This window comes from Paramormyrops kingsleyae, chromosome 12 (genome assembly GCF_048594095.1).
Source record: "Paramormyrops kingsleyae isolate MSU_618 chromosome 12, PKINGS_0.4, whole genome shotgun sequence".
In the NCBI taxonomy this organism is placed as follows: Eukaryota; Metazoa; Chordata; class Actinopteri; order Osteoglossiformes; family Mormyridae; genus Paramormyrops; species Paramormyrops kingsleyae.
The window spans coordinates 14,964,161-14,981,017 of NC_132808.1; the positions used below are offsets into that span (position 1 = coordinate 14,964,161).

The window sequence follows — 16,857 nt, forward strand, 5'->3', positions numbered from 1 at the left end:
ACTACCTCTCACCTCTCACACAGCCCCGCTCCTTGTTGATGCTCTGCAACCACTCAGGGGTGAAAACCAGGGCATGCTGGGACTCGGGCACGAGGACCTCCTGCACATTACGCCCCCCTGGGGCCAGGCACTTGAGAGCCAGGCGAGGGCATCGTGTGGAGAAGGGCACCACCTGCAGGTAGAAATCGTTGCTGCGCAGCAGCCTCCAGTCCAAGGTGGAGAGCTGCACTACCACCTTCTCGCCAAGGCTGAGAGGCCAGCCAGAGTGCAGAAAGAGACAGCCCAGGTACTGAGCCTGATTAGGGAAAGAGACGTAGACATTCAGAACCTGGCCCGGCTCCCATTCTCTCTACTCACTGCCAAAACATTCCAGTGACCCAGTTACTTGGTCCCGGTCCTCTCTTCTCACAAAAGTCTTCAAAAAGTCTACTGTCTATGTCATTATTACTACTATTATGTTAATAAAAATGAAGTATTATTTTTAATAGAATGTCTGAGTATAGACTCTGCCTGCTTGTCTAGCTTTTAGTCTACCCCCCCACACTCAATGCTCAGCACTGTTTTCCACCTTCCTCTCCCTCCCCCAGTCAATGAATGTTCAATAGTGTCCAGTGTCTACCACACTTACCACACCTCCCCCCAAACCCCACCCCTCCCCCCTTTCTCCTGGCCTTTGGGTCTCACATATGGAAAGAGTTATGCTGATGACTCATGCTGCTTCTGCAGTCCCAGGCAGACTCGACGGACGACCCACTGAGTGTGCATGGCTGTGTGCGACTGCAAGTGTGCGCAAATGTGCGCCTGTGTGTTGTGACAGTCTTCGAGTATATGTGCATGTGCATGTTTGTGTGTATACGTGTGCACGCGTACCTGTGTGTAAGTACTGGCGTGCTCGTGTGTGCCTAGCAGTCTGTATATGCATAGACACGCTACTCATATTTGTAGACATGCTGACAGGGTTTGAGTACTCACACATGCATGTTGCTGTAGCTTATGCAGTAGGTGCTTAGCTGGGATGAAGTAGTCCAGGAGGTATCGCAAACTGTCATGCTGGTAGGTTGACTCCAGCACAGAGAACACCTACACATACCGACGCACATTGTTAAATTTAGACCAAGTTACAAACACACAGACGTATATATGCAGACACACCAACATTATCTTGCACATGCAGAGTCACACTGAGATGAACAACACAACTGGACTGCTAGCCGTGTCAAACACTGAACCGGCAGGGTGAGACAGCATCGTGCATTTGCCTGCTGTAATTGTGCAGCAATTCATATGCTGGATGAGTAAATTCATATGCTGGCGGGGGGTTGAGCACCTGGGATAACAGAGGGGGGGCAGTGCTTTCAAATGGGGGGTACAGAGACGACAACGCCCCCTGGACGCAGTCCTCCACTGCCTCAGAGCCCTGGGAGAAATAAGGAGTGTTACAATAGATAAATGGCACACAAGACTCTGTAAACTGGAAGAGTTAATAGAGATATGCAATCTAACTAGATATTGCAGAAACTAAACAATATTTGATAAGTGGCAAGGCATTTGTATTTAACGAGGCAATATTTCCCTTTCTGTTTTGCATAAAAAAAATTATTCTCTCAATATATAAAAATATAAGTTCTCAACAATACACACACACACATATATATACAGTATTTAGTTTCCTTTGTTATGGATACAGCTACAGCATTCCATACTGGCAGGAGTGTGTCATCACTGTATAAACACAGTGGTACAGTGATCTGTGAGTGTGTTTCATGGGCCAGCCAGCCAACAAGGCAAAGGGTTAATACCCTTCACATAGAACACACAGTGTTTGTTTTTCTACAGGGCTGTTGTCATAGTAACCTCCAACTCTGTGCTCACACAACCCCTGTACCCCCTTTACTTTCCAGCCCCCTCTCTCTCTCCCGCTCCCCGCCCCCAATATCATCTGACAGTAATTATGGGAAAACTGCTCTCACAAGAAACATATTGTGCGGTTTTCTCAAAGCCCCCAGATTTTACTGGATATTGGGAGAAGGGAGGGATGGAAGGGAGGACACTAAAAGGGGCAGAGCTGAGGGGAGAGAAAAGAGAGAAGCGAAACCGGGAGAGGATATGCAAAGGGGGGGAGGGAAAGGAGTGGGAGAGAGGGACTGAAAATGAATGGCAGGCAGGAAAAAGGGAAGTAAGGTTAAAAAAGAAACAAGGCAGGAGAAAAGCAGCAGAGGAAATGCAAAAGCAGATGTATAAAAAAACCTTGAAAAGAGCCAGAGATTATAGAAACTCAAGGACTGAAACACATGCAAACTGGATTAGCTAAGCTCAGCTGCCCGTGCGCAGCCTCTGTGCCTGTATCTGCTGATCCTATTGTTGTCTGCATAGCTCCTGTTTCTATCTGCTCATTCCCTTTATATAATGACAATGTACAAGCACATAGGAATGCTTTGGTTTTTGCATATCTTGTCTTGCTCTCCTATGAGCCGCACGCATACAGGCAAGAGGGAAGCCTGGGGTCAGACATTACCAGCCCGGGAGCAGTTATAGGGGTTAAAGGCTTTGCTCAAGGGCCACCCCGTGATGTGATTACTCTGCTGACCACTGGTTTAGAACCAGAAGCCTTTGGAACACCTTCTGGACACAGACACGCAACTCTAACCAACAGAGTCGCAATCCTTTCTGGCGAGAGTCCAGATTGCATAGCTCCTGCTTATATCAGCACTTCCCCAGTCTTTGTCTCTATAGTTCATGAGACATCTGCACGGCTATCAATGAAAAAACATCAGACAAAGACATCCTATATAAATGATACAGTGAGTTTTCCAGTAACTTTCCATAATCACTGCATACATAATTACATAATTTATTTTTCAAAGGAAAGATTTTACCCGTTTCCCGATACTTCCCCTAGTCCTAGTGTGATATTATGTTGGGTAGGTATTTGGGTTAATACTAGGAAGTAGGAGTGAAGGAACTAGGAACAAATAGGCTACAATGGAAAATTCAAGGAGCAACTAGTATTGGGGTGAATGCCAAAGTTAATCCAAAGGATTCATTAGTGATGCTTTACTTAAAGCAGTCATATAAGTTTTATAATAGTCATAACGCATTATAGCCATGTTCATTATGTATTATGAATGCTCTACGAAGCTCTTATCCATAACACGCTATAAATACCTTCATACTCATATTCTTCAGCATATTGCATTATGAAGGTATTTATAGTGCATTATAGTTGAGAGCATTCATAATGCATAGTAAACAGGACTAAGCCTTTTTATATATATTTATAGCCATGTTTATAATACTATATGAATGTTTTATATATATATATATATATATATATATATATACACACACACACACAAACACACACACACACTGAATATAAATTACATTTGTGATCTAGAAGATACAGCATTACACTGCTGTTTTGCACCTGACCCTCATGTCATTATTGTAGTAAGACTTCAGATACCACATTTGGTTTAACAGAATATGAAGCATTCAACTAATTCAACAAACAATTCAGAAAAAGGCTAATTAAATAAGACCTCAGGTAGAACAGAAACCAGCACACACACAACACGCAGTGAGGGTAAGCTGGCTAAAAACTGTTAATGTTTCGTAAAGAATGAGGAGCATAAGCACAATAGACAACATTATAAACAGCACATGACAAAAACAGGAGTCTTTCCTAGGGTTGCACTTCATATGCAGACCGGGACTGTTTCAGACATGCTATCTTTCCCGTGACCTTTAAGCTGAAATGTTTAAGAGCAATCTGTACATCCATTCAAATATGCAAATTTACACCCTAAATGTAACTAAATGCTAAAACTGCAATAAGTAATGTAGCATTACAAAGTAACGTAAGTTATATTTGTAACGAACATCTTTCCTCAGACAAGCCATTGAAATATCTACCCACTTGTGGAGCCTCAAACCCACTAAAGAAGCACAGGGCACAAGACAAGGGAACACCCTGGGTGGAATGCCAGTTCATCGCAGGACACACACACACTCACAATCGGCAAAATATGAATGCCAGCTGAGCTATCCAAGAATTTCTGCAATATAGTAGGAATCTGGTGGGGAAATACAGGGATGACACAGAACCCCACAAGCACACATACGGGTAGTGATGTCATGAGAACCAATATGTCGGTACCAAAATTCTGAAAACGTGACAGTCCTTTCTGTTTCTTTTTTTTGTACAGTACCACAGGTACTTTTTCACTTCTTTCCATTTATGGCTTAGTGTCCCGTTTTTAGAAGGCTATTCTGCTTGAAATAGTCATTTATTTTTATTATATACTTGAAGGCTGCATGCCACTGCTGTTGTTTTTTGTAATGTTGGTACATGACGTGGTACCAGAGGACCTGGGATGCAAACTGGTTCTAACAGATGAGAAACAGGAGTCTAGCCTCCAGCACATTGAGGGTGTTGAAGTACATCTGTGATACTGACAGAAAACCTAAAATGATTTTTGTAACACTTTCTATGAACGCCATGTCTATGAGAATCTATGAATACATCAATCACGACACATTTTAGTGCATTCATAAAGCATTATACATATTATGGCTATAAATATTTATAAAAAGGCATAGCACATTATAGCCATGCTTATTATGCATTATGATTGCTTTATGAAGCTCTATAATACACTACAGATAACTTCATAATGCAGTACAAAGCATAATTAATGCTTATCTTGATCATTATAATGCATTATGATGGTTTCTATAGTGCATTACAGATGAGAGCTTCAATTGAGTTTATGAAGCATTATAAATTTAATCAACACTATAATGCCTTATCACTGTCAGTAGAAGATGCCATAATGCTTTATTAATTCTTATACTGAGCATTATAATATATTATGATGGTATTTTTAGTGCATTATAGATGAGAGCTTCATTGGAGTTGGTGAAGCCTTATAAATTTCAACACTATAATCCTTTATCGCTGTTAGTAGAAGATGCTGTAATATTTTATTAATTCTTATACTGAGCATTATAATGCATTATGAAGGTATCTATAATGCATTACTGCTGACAGCTTTAGGTAAAGCTTACCAACCTTTACCAACCTTTCTTATGGAACGGACAATGGAAGACTGTCCTCCAGCAACAACCAAATGCATTTACAGTCTTTTGAACTGGTACATCAAGACATTTCTAGATCAGGGCAGATGTCACAGTTTTTGTGTTTCTGGAGGACATAACATATGAAAGAGGTTGGGATGCTACTTTTTCTACTGTTTCTTAAACATTGTAAGACTCTTTAGTAAATTCATCGTATTTACTGTAACATTAGTGTAAAATGAGAATGATCATATACACCATATCTTCGAATCCAACATAACTCTGAATGACACATTATTTGAAGGCTTTCAACATACTACAAATACATGCCATTAGTATCTGATGCTGTGAGTGACACTGCTTTCAAGTTTATGACATCACATGCTAAAAATAAAAGGCCAAAGGTTCTCTCCAAGGTGTTTGGTTCTCTTTCCGGTATAATACTATGATTACAGGATATATTTCTGTCCAAAAGTGTTTGCGTCTAAATGACGCAAACGCTACATTGTTATAGCGGCACTGACTCGGCAGCATACGGAGAAGTGTCACTCTTCCTCCAGACTTCCTGCCTTTTTTCTCCTAGCTAAGAGGGAGAAGAGGGAAGAAGACAATTTCCACCCAGAGAGTACGTGTGACAATGTGGGAGAAGATAAAGCAGGCAAGAGAGAATGGAAGATGGGAGCGTGAACTACTGTAAATGGTGGGAAAGAAATGTGAAAAACGCTGACAGAAACCAGATGTGATTTAATGCAAACACGGCGAGTGCTTTTGAGTAGAGGGTCTGCTCACTTCAGCAATGCTCACAACGAAACACAACTTATGCAACATTCACATCAAGTACAGTATGTTTAGCACAAACAAACAGGCATAGCATCAGTTCATCCATCATTACTGTTCAGTCACTCCAAGGTTTACCATTATCCCCCCCCCCCCCCCCACTACCCATGACAATCCATCATCCATTCCCAGGACACAGTACTGCTTCCTCATTTCTTTTCTTTTGGGCTGTGAGACACTCTGAGGCAAGACTGATTTTCCCACCAAACATAATTCCATAAAGGATGCATGGTGGGGGGGGGGGTTGTTTTTCAGTACTATAACCACACCAGCTGCTGAAGATGAACAGCACATGGACGTCGCTGCTTAAACAGAGAGGGGAAGAGTTTCAGCCTGAAGCACACAACCATATGCGTGTTTATCGGTGCGAGCACACGTGTGTGTGTGTGCACGTGTGTCCTTCTAAGTCTTACTCGCCCCATGCCCTTCTCCTTTCTGTCTCTTTTGGGTCCAGTGTGGAAAATTCAGCATCATCCAAACCGCCAAAGCTCTACAAGCCTCCCAGAATAAAACTGGCTTTTCCCTCCCCCGGTCTTGCTCCTGTTCCCTCTACAAGCTGCTGCCAAACAGCTCCACCCTGTCCTGCAGTCCAAACAACAGAGAAGGGGATCTCCCAGCCCTCGGCTCTCTCATTCTCACTCGGCCACAGCTGCCCTCATTGGACCAATGAAACTGATGAAGGAGTACCGGGTAAGGGGGAGGGGGCGAATGCAGAAGTATAGGAGGCACAAGAGCATCATTAGTTCTGTGGGTTGGGGGGACAACAGCTTTCATCGTGTCTAGGTTCACTTGTTACTTAACAAGTAGAGCTAAACCCCTCAGTTGCCCTTCAGAAACTGGCATTGTTATTTTAAGACGCTGGCACATGAATGTACTGGCTGCCCCACATATAGGGTTATAGAGATGACTACAAGACTCGGAGCAGGCCATCTAATGAATAGACTTGCATACAAGTTGCACAATTACCACCACTATAAAGTCGCGTTTCGGTATATAAATATATTCAGATTTAAGTTGCTGCACTTTTCTTTTTTCCCCTGTTTTGTCCATGTGTGGGAACTGCCATCACCGAAAAGGGGGAAGATAAGAGGTTGAATTCAAAGATCCAATTCGTTTTAGTTGTACTAGGCAAGGGGAAAAAGTCTAGTTAAACAATTGTGCATTTTTGTATACACTGTTTACATATAAGACAATTACATGTGCTATTTTAATTACAAACGAATTGTAAGTGAAACAACAAAGCGGTACGCCCGTGGAAGAAAAGCAATCGATATTTAAATTATGAAAAACTTTCCCCGTTTCTTTAAATCTAAACCTTTGTTAGTCAGATTTTGCATCGCATTTGGTGTTTATCTTTCTAGACTTACCATAAGTGGAGCGTCTGCGCTGCCTACATTGTCGTTTGTTCAGCTCCACCGCCAACTCCTCTCTGCCGCATAAAACTTTCTGTAGCTCTTTTTACTTCCGAGCGTTAGCCATCATAGTGGTAAAATATTATTTCCCATATAAGAAAACAATGGTTAAAAAGTCCGTATAAGTTTTAAAGTTTTTTCTCCGTGCTTTCCCAGTGTCCCGGCCTCTCCGTCCTCTTATTTATGTAGTTTGCAAACGTTTAACCAGCGCGGATTATTTCTTTCTCGTCTAATGTCAGTCCTGTACACACACCCCTCCCTTCGTTTTTCCTGACAAGAGCGCTACAGTCGGTTTTAACTGCCGTTATACTAAAATTTTCCTAGTTTTTTTTTTTTTTTTTTTACTCCAGTGTGGAAATAAATTAATCGACAATGAAAATTTTTACAGGAATTACAACGCTGGATCCGCTGAAGCGTAACACATTGAAATCAGTCCTTGAATTTGTACTTTTATATTTTGAAATACGTATGGTAAATTTTGTGGTATTTAGGTATGTTACATGTTATTAAATCCAAATTAATTGACGCTGTTATTATATTCAAACAAAGAATTGCAATCCAACTATCTAGGAAATTCAACTTGTACGTTTTTGTCCCTTACAAAAAGTTATCATTTTAAATTGTATTTTGTGCATGGTACATACATATGATATATGTTCCTATAGTATTCTAGCAGTGTTTCATTTCAACCTATGGTACTTTCTGATACTTTCATGGTATTCTGTTATGTCCCATGGTATTTATTTCCAACCTGTATATTTTACTGTGGTATTTAATACTCCTACAATTGCCAAGAAGCACATATAATATAGTTCCCTTACAAAAGAAAGTAGCTGTACAGTAAACCCTGGACTGCGATCATTTCACTTGCAGGCCTACTGGATTTGGTGATGGAACCTGAGAATTTCACATAAGCAGCTCACAGAAAGCAGTAATTATGGTGTCGCATTTTATTTTCGCCATCTAAAGTAACAATTTAAAATGTGAACAGTTTTCTTTCTATTTTTTTGAACAGGTGTTTTTATGAAAATCTTTCCTTCAGCTTTTGCCATGAAACACTTACATAAGTGATTAATTGGTTTTAAGCATATGACTGTTACACTGTTACAGTGGGTTTTTTTCAGTAAGTCAGAACAGATGCTTTTCATACATGGCACATTTAATGTAATTTTGAAGTCTAATTTCAGTGCTGCATCATTACAATACTACTGTAAACAATACGTAAAATGCTATAAATTATATTACCATAGTGTGGCATATTTAAAACATGTTATTGCCATGGAGCAATCAATATGAAAAGCTAAAGAGACCACCATTGTATTTTAACTGAAGATATGTTGTATACCATAGTATACCATGGTATATAGGTGGGCAAATTACAATGGTTTAACCATAGTGGCACTACTATGTTATTACTTTGATGATCATACTTTTTTGTACAGGGTACTTGGCTGTTTTACTGTATCTATTATGTGGTTTAATTTTTATATCCTAAGATGAATACTCCTGAAATCAGATTATGTGCTCACTGCAATATTTGCATTCTCTTTTGATAATGTGATGGTTCTGTGCTACTTTTATTTTAAGATTTGTTTATACATATTATATATTTTATCTATATTTTATGTGCACCCTGATATACTGATCTTGTCCAGGATACTTTGTTCCCTGTGTTGCCTGGAACAGGCTCCAGGTTACCCCCCATGATCCATGATAAAATGTTTGTAAGATTGTTGTATGGATGGATGGATGGATAGGTGCAAGATGAAATATATACTGCATGTGCTGTATAATTGGCTGGAGTCCTGGCAAGGACATCCTTACAAAGTCTTAGGCAGTCAAAAGAACTGTTTAAATTATCTCCCTGCTGGTGTAAAGCTATGATATTCTGTCTGCCAACGTGTATCAATTTAGCCATTTCAAAACTTCTCCTTAAGTCACCCCAGTGTGTGTCCATCTAAGTTTTGACTCAAACACTAGTGTTGTGTCATGTCTTGCCCTGAGGTTTGGGAACTGAAGATATCAGTAACTTTTTGGACAACACAAGAAAGTCTTATTACATTTTATTGTGCTACTGTTATTTTCCATGTTCTAATGTTAAATAGTGTTTTTTGAGCAAATATACACTTACTACCTATATAAACAACTTAAAACATTTTGTTTGACTGCGTAAGACATTTTACTCTGGTTTGTGCCCCATGCTGCATCCCAGTGACCATGTACAGTATAAGTTAACAGTGCTAGTTCTGGGAGTTTAGGGAATATATGTACAGTGGTACCTCAGTTCTTGAACTCATTAGAACTCGAATTTCTTAAAAGTCGAACCAACCAGTTTGAAAAAAAATCACCTAGAACTCGATCTGAATCTCAGAAGTCAAACCGTGAACGCTGACCTAACTTATAAGATAACTTGTCCTTGCGGGGAAATGAGTCATGCGGCACATCTCTCAGCGAAAACAAAGGGTAAGATGCTTCTGCCAAGCATTGACTTACCATACCTGTGTGATCATTAAAAAAAGAGGTGACGTATATGAAGAGATTTTTTATCCTAAGATCATTCTTAACATATATGTCAAAGGTGACAAATTCACTGGTTCTATTGATTTCTGTATGTATTTTCAAAAAAGGGGAAAAGTAAAATCTAGCAAAGTCTATTATTGTAGCTTTCATTGAATATGAGAAAATCATTTTTACAAGTGCCTGCTGTTGACATGGTGAAGCTCAGTTTTGGCCCTCCACAGAAAGTAATTTCCCAGGCCTGCACTATGGGCAGTTTAGAGCAGGGTTCTGTAATTCCTGTCCTTTAGTTTTCAATTTTCCCTGCTCAAACACACCTTATTCAACTCAGCAGATAATTCACAGGTTTAGTATGTGTGTTTCAACAGGGAAATCTAAAAACTGTGCTGCAGACTGAATCTCCAAGACTGGGGAGCCCTGGTTTAGAGACACCAATTAGCCTAACTGCAGATATTTCAACTGCATGATGAGTAGCCTATGGATTCCCATGTGACACAGGGATAACATGCAAACACAGACACAACACAGTCTGGGTACAAACCCCTAATTCAGTACCACCTACTGAACCACCGTGCCACCTAGCAGATGTGCATACATTAGTATATAATTAATAAATATAATTTAAATTGTAGTTTATTATTTGATTAGATTCCATAAGTGGAGGTAAGAGGGAGGAGCTTTCAGCTGAGATGAAAATAAATGTCACTCACTTAGAGCATAGATGTCACAAGCATTCAGGTAAAAACATTTATTGACATAATCTGCATAATCTGGAACAAAGCATCACAACTTGGGCCAACCATAGCACCAGGTCTTCTGCCAACTCACCCCTGAGACAGTAAGACAGCTCACTTCTGGAAACAGGAAACCTATGGTGGCTGCTGACTGGATGGATGAGGTACACAAAAAGCAGGTCATCTACCAGTCCCATATTGCCAGGTGGAGAGTACTAGAAAACCAGGAACAGGACACAGGAAACAGGAAGTTGTGCTTTAACACAAAATCAGCATACTCAAGGAAAATTGTATACAGAACAAGACAACAGTTGCCCAGCACACCAGCTGTGGAACACTGGCTAATAAGGACTATGAACAGAGGAATGAAACACCAGATGAACAGAACCAGAAACTCAAGACAAGACAACAAGCAACAAAAACCATGCACCCTGGAACAAAATGTCAGGACCCAAAACCACTAAGTCAGCAATTATGCTGACAACTCTGATCATGCTGGGAATAGCCACTGCTTTGGTGAAATACCAACCCCCCATATGTTTCAGATTATAACCAAACTGGTCTTAATTGTTTGTGCTGTGTCTGTGCCATTGAAATTTTCAGCTTTTGTGACTTTGAGTGCTGCTTTGTCTGTTCAGCACTGGCAGGGGGGTCAGTGTTTGGTGCCCGTGTGAATTTCTCTGGTTGAGCAGCCACCTCCTAATGGCTGTTGAGGAACTTACACTCAAAGCTAACAAGCTGCAGTTGGATGTTCTTGGTATCAAGTGTGAGAGACCATATGTTGACACAGAGATTGGGGTTTATCAGAGATTCCAGCAGAGCTTCTCTCCACATTACTCCGTGCATCAGGAATGTTGATGTGACTGCGGTGCACAAGGCTGCTACTCAACCCAGGATGTGAGAGGATGGTCACTGGAACAACATCCTGAGTGACAGCATGGAGGCTGGTCCTGCAGAAACACACTAGAGGCTGACAATTTTTTGGGAATCCTGTGGGACGGGAATCATTTTTACTATTAATCAATGGACTGGGATGGGACGGGAAAAAATGGAAGCGGGTGAGAGTGGAGATCATATTAATAGGCCAGTTTTTACATGGTAAATTACCTCTGTTTTCCTTATTTTGAACACAATGCTAGCTGTGTCATTGACTTTTTAAGTCTTCAAAACTGTCCTGTCTGCTACTGGCTGGTGACTGGTTGGTTGTAGGTAGCCAGTACCACCTGACCAGTGCAATCCATGATGTAGGCTTTGATTTTGCATGCCACAGTCATAAAAAAAAAACAAACATTATATAATAATAACAAACATTATAATTGTATAATATGTAATGTTTGTTATTAATGTATAATTAAGGGATGTTAAGGGATGTTAGGATGTTATGTTATACTTGCATGCTGCTTTTGAATGTACTATGAATGCATAATGAATGCATTATGAAGGTGCAATTAATGTTCTATGAATGCATTATGAAGGTGCACTTAATATAAAGTGTTACCGAATGTTCTTGTGAGAGTGGGATTGGATAGGAGTGAAAATCTACTCCCATGTCGCCCTCTAATGCCCACCTCTTATGACGGGGCTCAGAGATGTGAGATTCCTTCCTGATGAGGGACAGAGCCCCTCCCCTAGCTCATGTAAGTACTCCTTGGGGAACTTCTAGTGACTGGTGTTGTGACCCAACCACCAGTCCCATATTGCCTGGGTCAGCACTGTGTGGCCCTCTTCACGGCTGGATCTAGAAGTGGGCAGAAGTAGACAAAGTCCACCCAAATTTGTACTCTGCCCACCCAAATGGTCCAGCTTTAGCCTGCACCATCTGAATCTGCCAATCACGTTCCTTTCATTCATCCCTTTAGATATTCTTCGGCATAGCGTTTGTATTCGCCTGTGAAAGTGGAGAAAGAATGTTATCCTATTCTTATGAAAGCTCATTCTTCTTAAAATGTATTTTTAGTTGCTATTGTTTGCTGTAATGATGTGTTGAATAAGGATCTTTGCGAGTATAAATTGTATATATGTATTACGGTTGGCTAGGAATCTCCCTAGAACAGTACATTTGAACCCCTGTATCTGTAGATTTGGTAACTGCAGTCTCAGTGTAATGTATAAATTAAACTTTATCATAGGTACGTAAGTACATGAAAAACAAGTAATTTATAGTGTTCACTACTATCCACGGTCTCAGATCTCCACGGTAGGTGTTGGAACGTATTCCCCGCCGATACGGGTGCTACAGTATCACATCCACAGTGGAAGGAACGATCTAGAACGCAGCCTGTGTGGGGAAACCCCTCATGAGGAGCTTTAATGTGACTGACAGGGCAGACAGCAGACTAACACAGGCAACAATGACCCAACAAGGAACATTGGACTAAGAGAAGCTAATATTCTTGGTTAAGGCAAAACATCGGGATCAGACAGGAGGAGCTGGCTGGACATGACAGGTGCATTACTGCATTTAACATTTGACAGTTTGTTACCGTTGATATCAGCACAGGGTTGTCAACTTTGGTCAGCTGGCTGGAGTGAGATTTTCAGTTCGAGACAAGTCTGCACACGCATTTACATGTATGTAACAATTTTATTACCTTACAAAATATCAATAATAATAAATAATAGTCTGTAGGCTTTGTAAACTACCCCAAAGCTTTTAATGAAGCTAATTGTAGGCTTATAATGGAGTAATATAGATCTTCCATAAGATTTCTTGCGTGAGTACCTGAAAGCGTGAGTGTCACGTCTGAACTGGCAGGGCTCAGTATAGATAAAGTTACCCTGGTTAGATAGATTACATGCTATAATTCACATAAATTAGTCACACACAACCATAAACAGCATACAGCAATTTTTGGTTCCCAATTTTAAAGCTTTCTCCCAGCAGTTCAGTTGCAGCTGCTCTTAGCTTGATTAACCAAGCTTCAGGGCCGGTGCCTTCAAACCGAGCGGGCAGCTACTGCGGGTAGTTCAGGCAGTAATGTCACATGTTCCCTGCCCACTTGGCACCAGCGCAGTGCAGGGTCACTTCCACCTTGGTTTGCAAAGACAGTTTGTTTATGGTTTGGTAATTATCTTTTAATGCTTTTTCTCTCTAAGGAGTGTCCTTCCATTTTTAACCAGTTCATGAGTTTGAGTCCCAAATTTGTCTTTAATATGCCAGTAGATAAGCTTATGTTTATATTAAGTTTATGCTTGGTTAGCAGACACTTCTACCCAAAGCACCTTCTATAAATCACATAATAATAATAATAATAAGAAGAAGAATTTGTCTTTCCTGATTAGACAGTTGACAATGAGAGCTTAATGAAGAGGTCATAAATAGTTCAAACATAAAATATGAAAATGCCCGTGTACCTCGACTATTTGTCTGGTCATAAGCCTCGACTGCACTGTAGTATGGTCCATTGTGTGAAATGCTGCCCACCCAAAATTTCTAATTGCCCCCCAACTAGATCCAGGTCTGGCCCTCCTGCGGACTTTGCTATCTCTCTTCTAACTGGGATACAACTGAGGGGCCAACTTTACAGTGGTGTCACATCACCATGTAAACAAACATTTACATCTCAGAAACTAAAGCAGCACAAACCAAAGTTTCAACAGTGCAAACATGGCACAAACGACTGAGGCCACTACGGTTAACATCTGAAACATATGGGGGGCCAACATCACGCTGGTCATTTAAATAAGACTGTGAGCTGACTGCCACTGGCTCAGAGCAAGATCACAGACCAGGCTCAATTACCTGATTACCAATCATGAACAGCTGTGAAACAAATATAGGAGGTTTATGTGTGACTCCACACTGTTCCATCCACACTAAGCAAAGGCTATCATTCGCTATATTGGTGAATTGTCACCTGGTGTGACTGCATGCAAAGGTTACAACGACAGCAGTGTTTGTGACAAAGGTAAAGAATCTTTTAGGATTCCCAAAATCGTATATATAAAAAGGAGCGATCCAAGACTCAAGAACTTTATTGTCATTCCACACATGTTTGCACATGCAGTGGAGCAAAATTAAGTTCTCAGGTCACGGGTAAGCCACAGAGCTTGTCATACACACTTTTAAATTTAAAGATGAAAATTAAATATAAAGGTATAGGAGTATAAAGTATGGATTATAAATTAGCAGTATCAGTACAGTGTCTAATGCGCAGAAGCAGACATGGATGCAACATAAAACGGATCCAGGTAATTTACTGTATAATAGTAATAACTTAGTTACTGTGTTATAATGAGCATTGCACATATCGGCTTATTGCACGTGTTAAATATCACTATGGTTGGTGGTGATAATCGAAGTACTATGTATTGGGGAATATTGCACATATGAGTGTATTGCACATGTTATATGTCATATGACCCTTTGGTGTGCTGGAGGGTGTAGTCTGTCCTTTTTTGTGATGGAGATGGGGGGGGGTCTGTCCGGGGGCTGGGGGGGGGGGGGGAGTTAGGGTTAGGGTTAGAGTTCATCAGTCTTACAGCATCTGGAAAGAAGCTGTTACACAGTCTGGTCCTACTTTTGATGCTCCTCTGCCTACTGCCTGAGGGGAGAGGAACAAACAGTTTGTGTGCAGGGTGGGTGGGGTTAGGGTTAGGTTTAGGGTTAGGGGTGCAGGAAGCCCATCTCCTGCATCTGGTGGTGTGAATGTCAGTGGTGGTGGGTAAGCTGCTCCCCACCACCCTCTGAGCTGCCTTCCGCAGTCCTTCTTCATGCCGTACTGTGATGCAGGAAGAGAGAATGCTCTCACCTTGTGCAGTCCACCTGTAGAAGGAGTTCAGGACTGTGCTCCTGAGGAAATAGAGGCGTTTATGGGCTTTCCTGATAAGTGAGGTATAGTCCAAGTGAGGTCCTGGTGAGGTGTACACCCAGGTACCTGAAGGTAGATACTACCTCCACAGGTGCTCCTCCGACATGCAGGGGGGGGGGGGGTGCGCTTCCTGAAATCCACAATTACTTCCTTAGTTTTCTTTATGTTGATGCAGTGGTTATTTTTCCTGCACCAGTCCTCCAAGTGCTCCACCTCCTGTCTTTATGCGGATTCGTCATCATTCCAGATGCATCCCACCACTGCCATGTCATCCGCAAACTTCACGATCTGACAGCTGTGATGTTTAGCTGAACAGTCGTATGTCAGTAAGGTGAACAGGAGCGGGCTCAGCGTACAGCCCTGGGGGGAGCCGGTACTGAGGGTAATGGTGGAGGAGGAGAGTTTGCGGATTTTAACATGCTGTGGTCTGTTAGTGAAGATGTCCAGGACCCTGTTGCAGATGGGAGAGCTCAGTCCAAGTGTCTTGAGTTTCTTCACCAGTGTCTGTGGGACTATAGTGTTAAATGCAGATGTGAAGTCCACAAACAGAAGGCGGACATACGAGTCCTTGCTCTCTAGACGGGTCAGAGAACCACTGCAGAGACGGCGTCGTCAGTGGATCTGTTCCTGCCATAGGCTTACTGATGTAGGTCCGCAGCGATATCGATGGAGCTCTTAATGTGGGCCATAACCAGTCTCTCGAGGCACTTCATGACAACCGGGGTGAGAGCAATTGGCCGATAGTCATTCAGGCCTTCCACTGTGGAGCTTTTGGGGACTGGGATGATGGTGACTGTCTTCAGGCAGCTTGAAACAGTTTCCTGTGCAAGTGAGGCATTTAAGATGTCCGTCAGTGCCTCAGAGAGCTGATGTGCACAGCTTTTTAGTACCTGCCCAAGGATGTTATCTGGGCCTGCAGCCTTGCGTGGGTTAATCTTCTGCTGGGCCCTACAGACCTCCGCTGTGGTCACGCTGAGGGGCACTCCAGGTGATCCAGGAGGAGATATGAATTTTTATCTAGTGAGCACCACAAACTGTAGTCAGACAGCATCTCAAGAGCGAATCATATCGAGAACCTAAGAACCTTAACAGCACCAGAGTTTTCAGAGACCATTTGTCAAGGTAAACACAATGCTAAAATTGTTAGTGTTTCAATGTTTTATTTCTGTATATAATTTTTTCCAGTTTTCCAGTAACATTTTGGCTTCAAAATCATTGGGGAAAAATATTACATGTTTTTGGCAATTTATTCAAATAGTCACCTGTTTAACTACTAGGAATACATATTGGCCAAGATCAGTGACTAAAAATATAATAATAAGAGGTACACTATTCAGACACTGGCTGTGAAGGTATTCCACCCTATTAGGGATTTATACATCATCATCACAAAATGGTAATAATGTAAGTGTTAAACAATAATGATCTTTTCATGGATAGTATATGTCCCTTATATCATGATAGTAT

At 41.4% G+C, this 16,857-nt stretch overlaps 1 protein-coding gene across 2 annotated transcripts in view; it reads right to left on the bottom strand.

The window, feature by feature from the left end:
- arhgef40 (Rho guanine nucleotide exchange factor (GEF) 40) overlaps positions 1-7,608 on the bottom strand; it is a 33,283-nt gene extending 25,675 nt beyond the window's left edge. For both annotated transcript variants that reach the window (XM_023839546.2, XM_023839548.2), the window contains exons 1-4: positions 7,284-7,608; positions 1,328-1,417; positions 973-1,080; positions 13-295 (exon numbers count right to left, since the gene is read on the bottom strand). In XM_023839546.2, coding sequence (XP_023695314.2) covers positions 13-295; positions 973-1,080; positions 1,328-1,417; positions 7,284-7,286 — 484 coding nt within the window. In that variant the 5' untranslated portion in view covers positions 7,287-7,608. The remainder of the gene's footprint in view (positions 1-12; positions 296-972; positions 1,081-1,327; positions 1,418-7,283) is intronic.
- Positions 7,609-16,857: the final 9,249 nt, after the last annotated feature.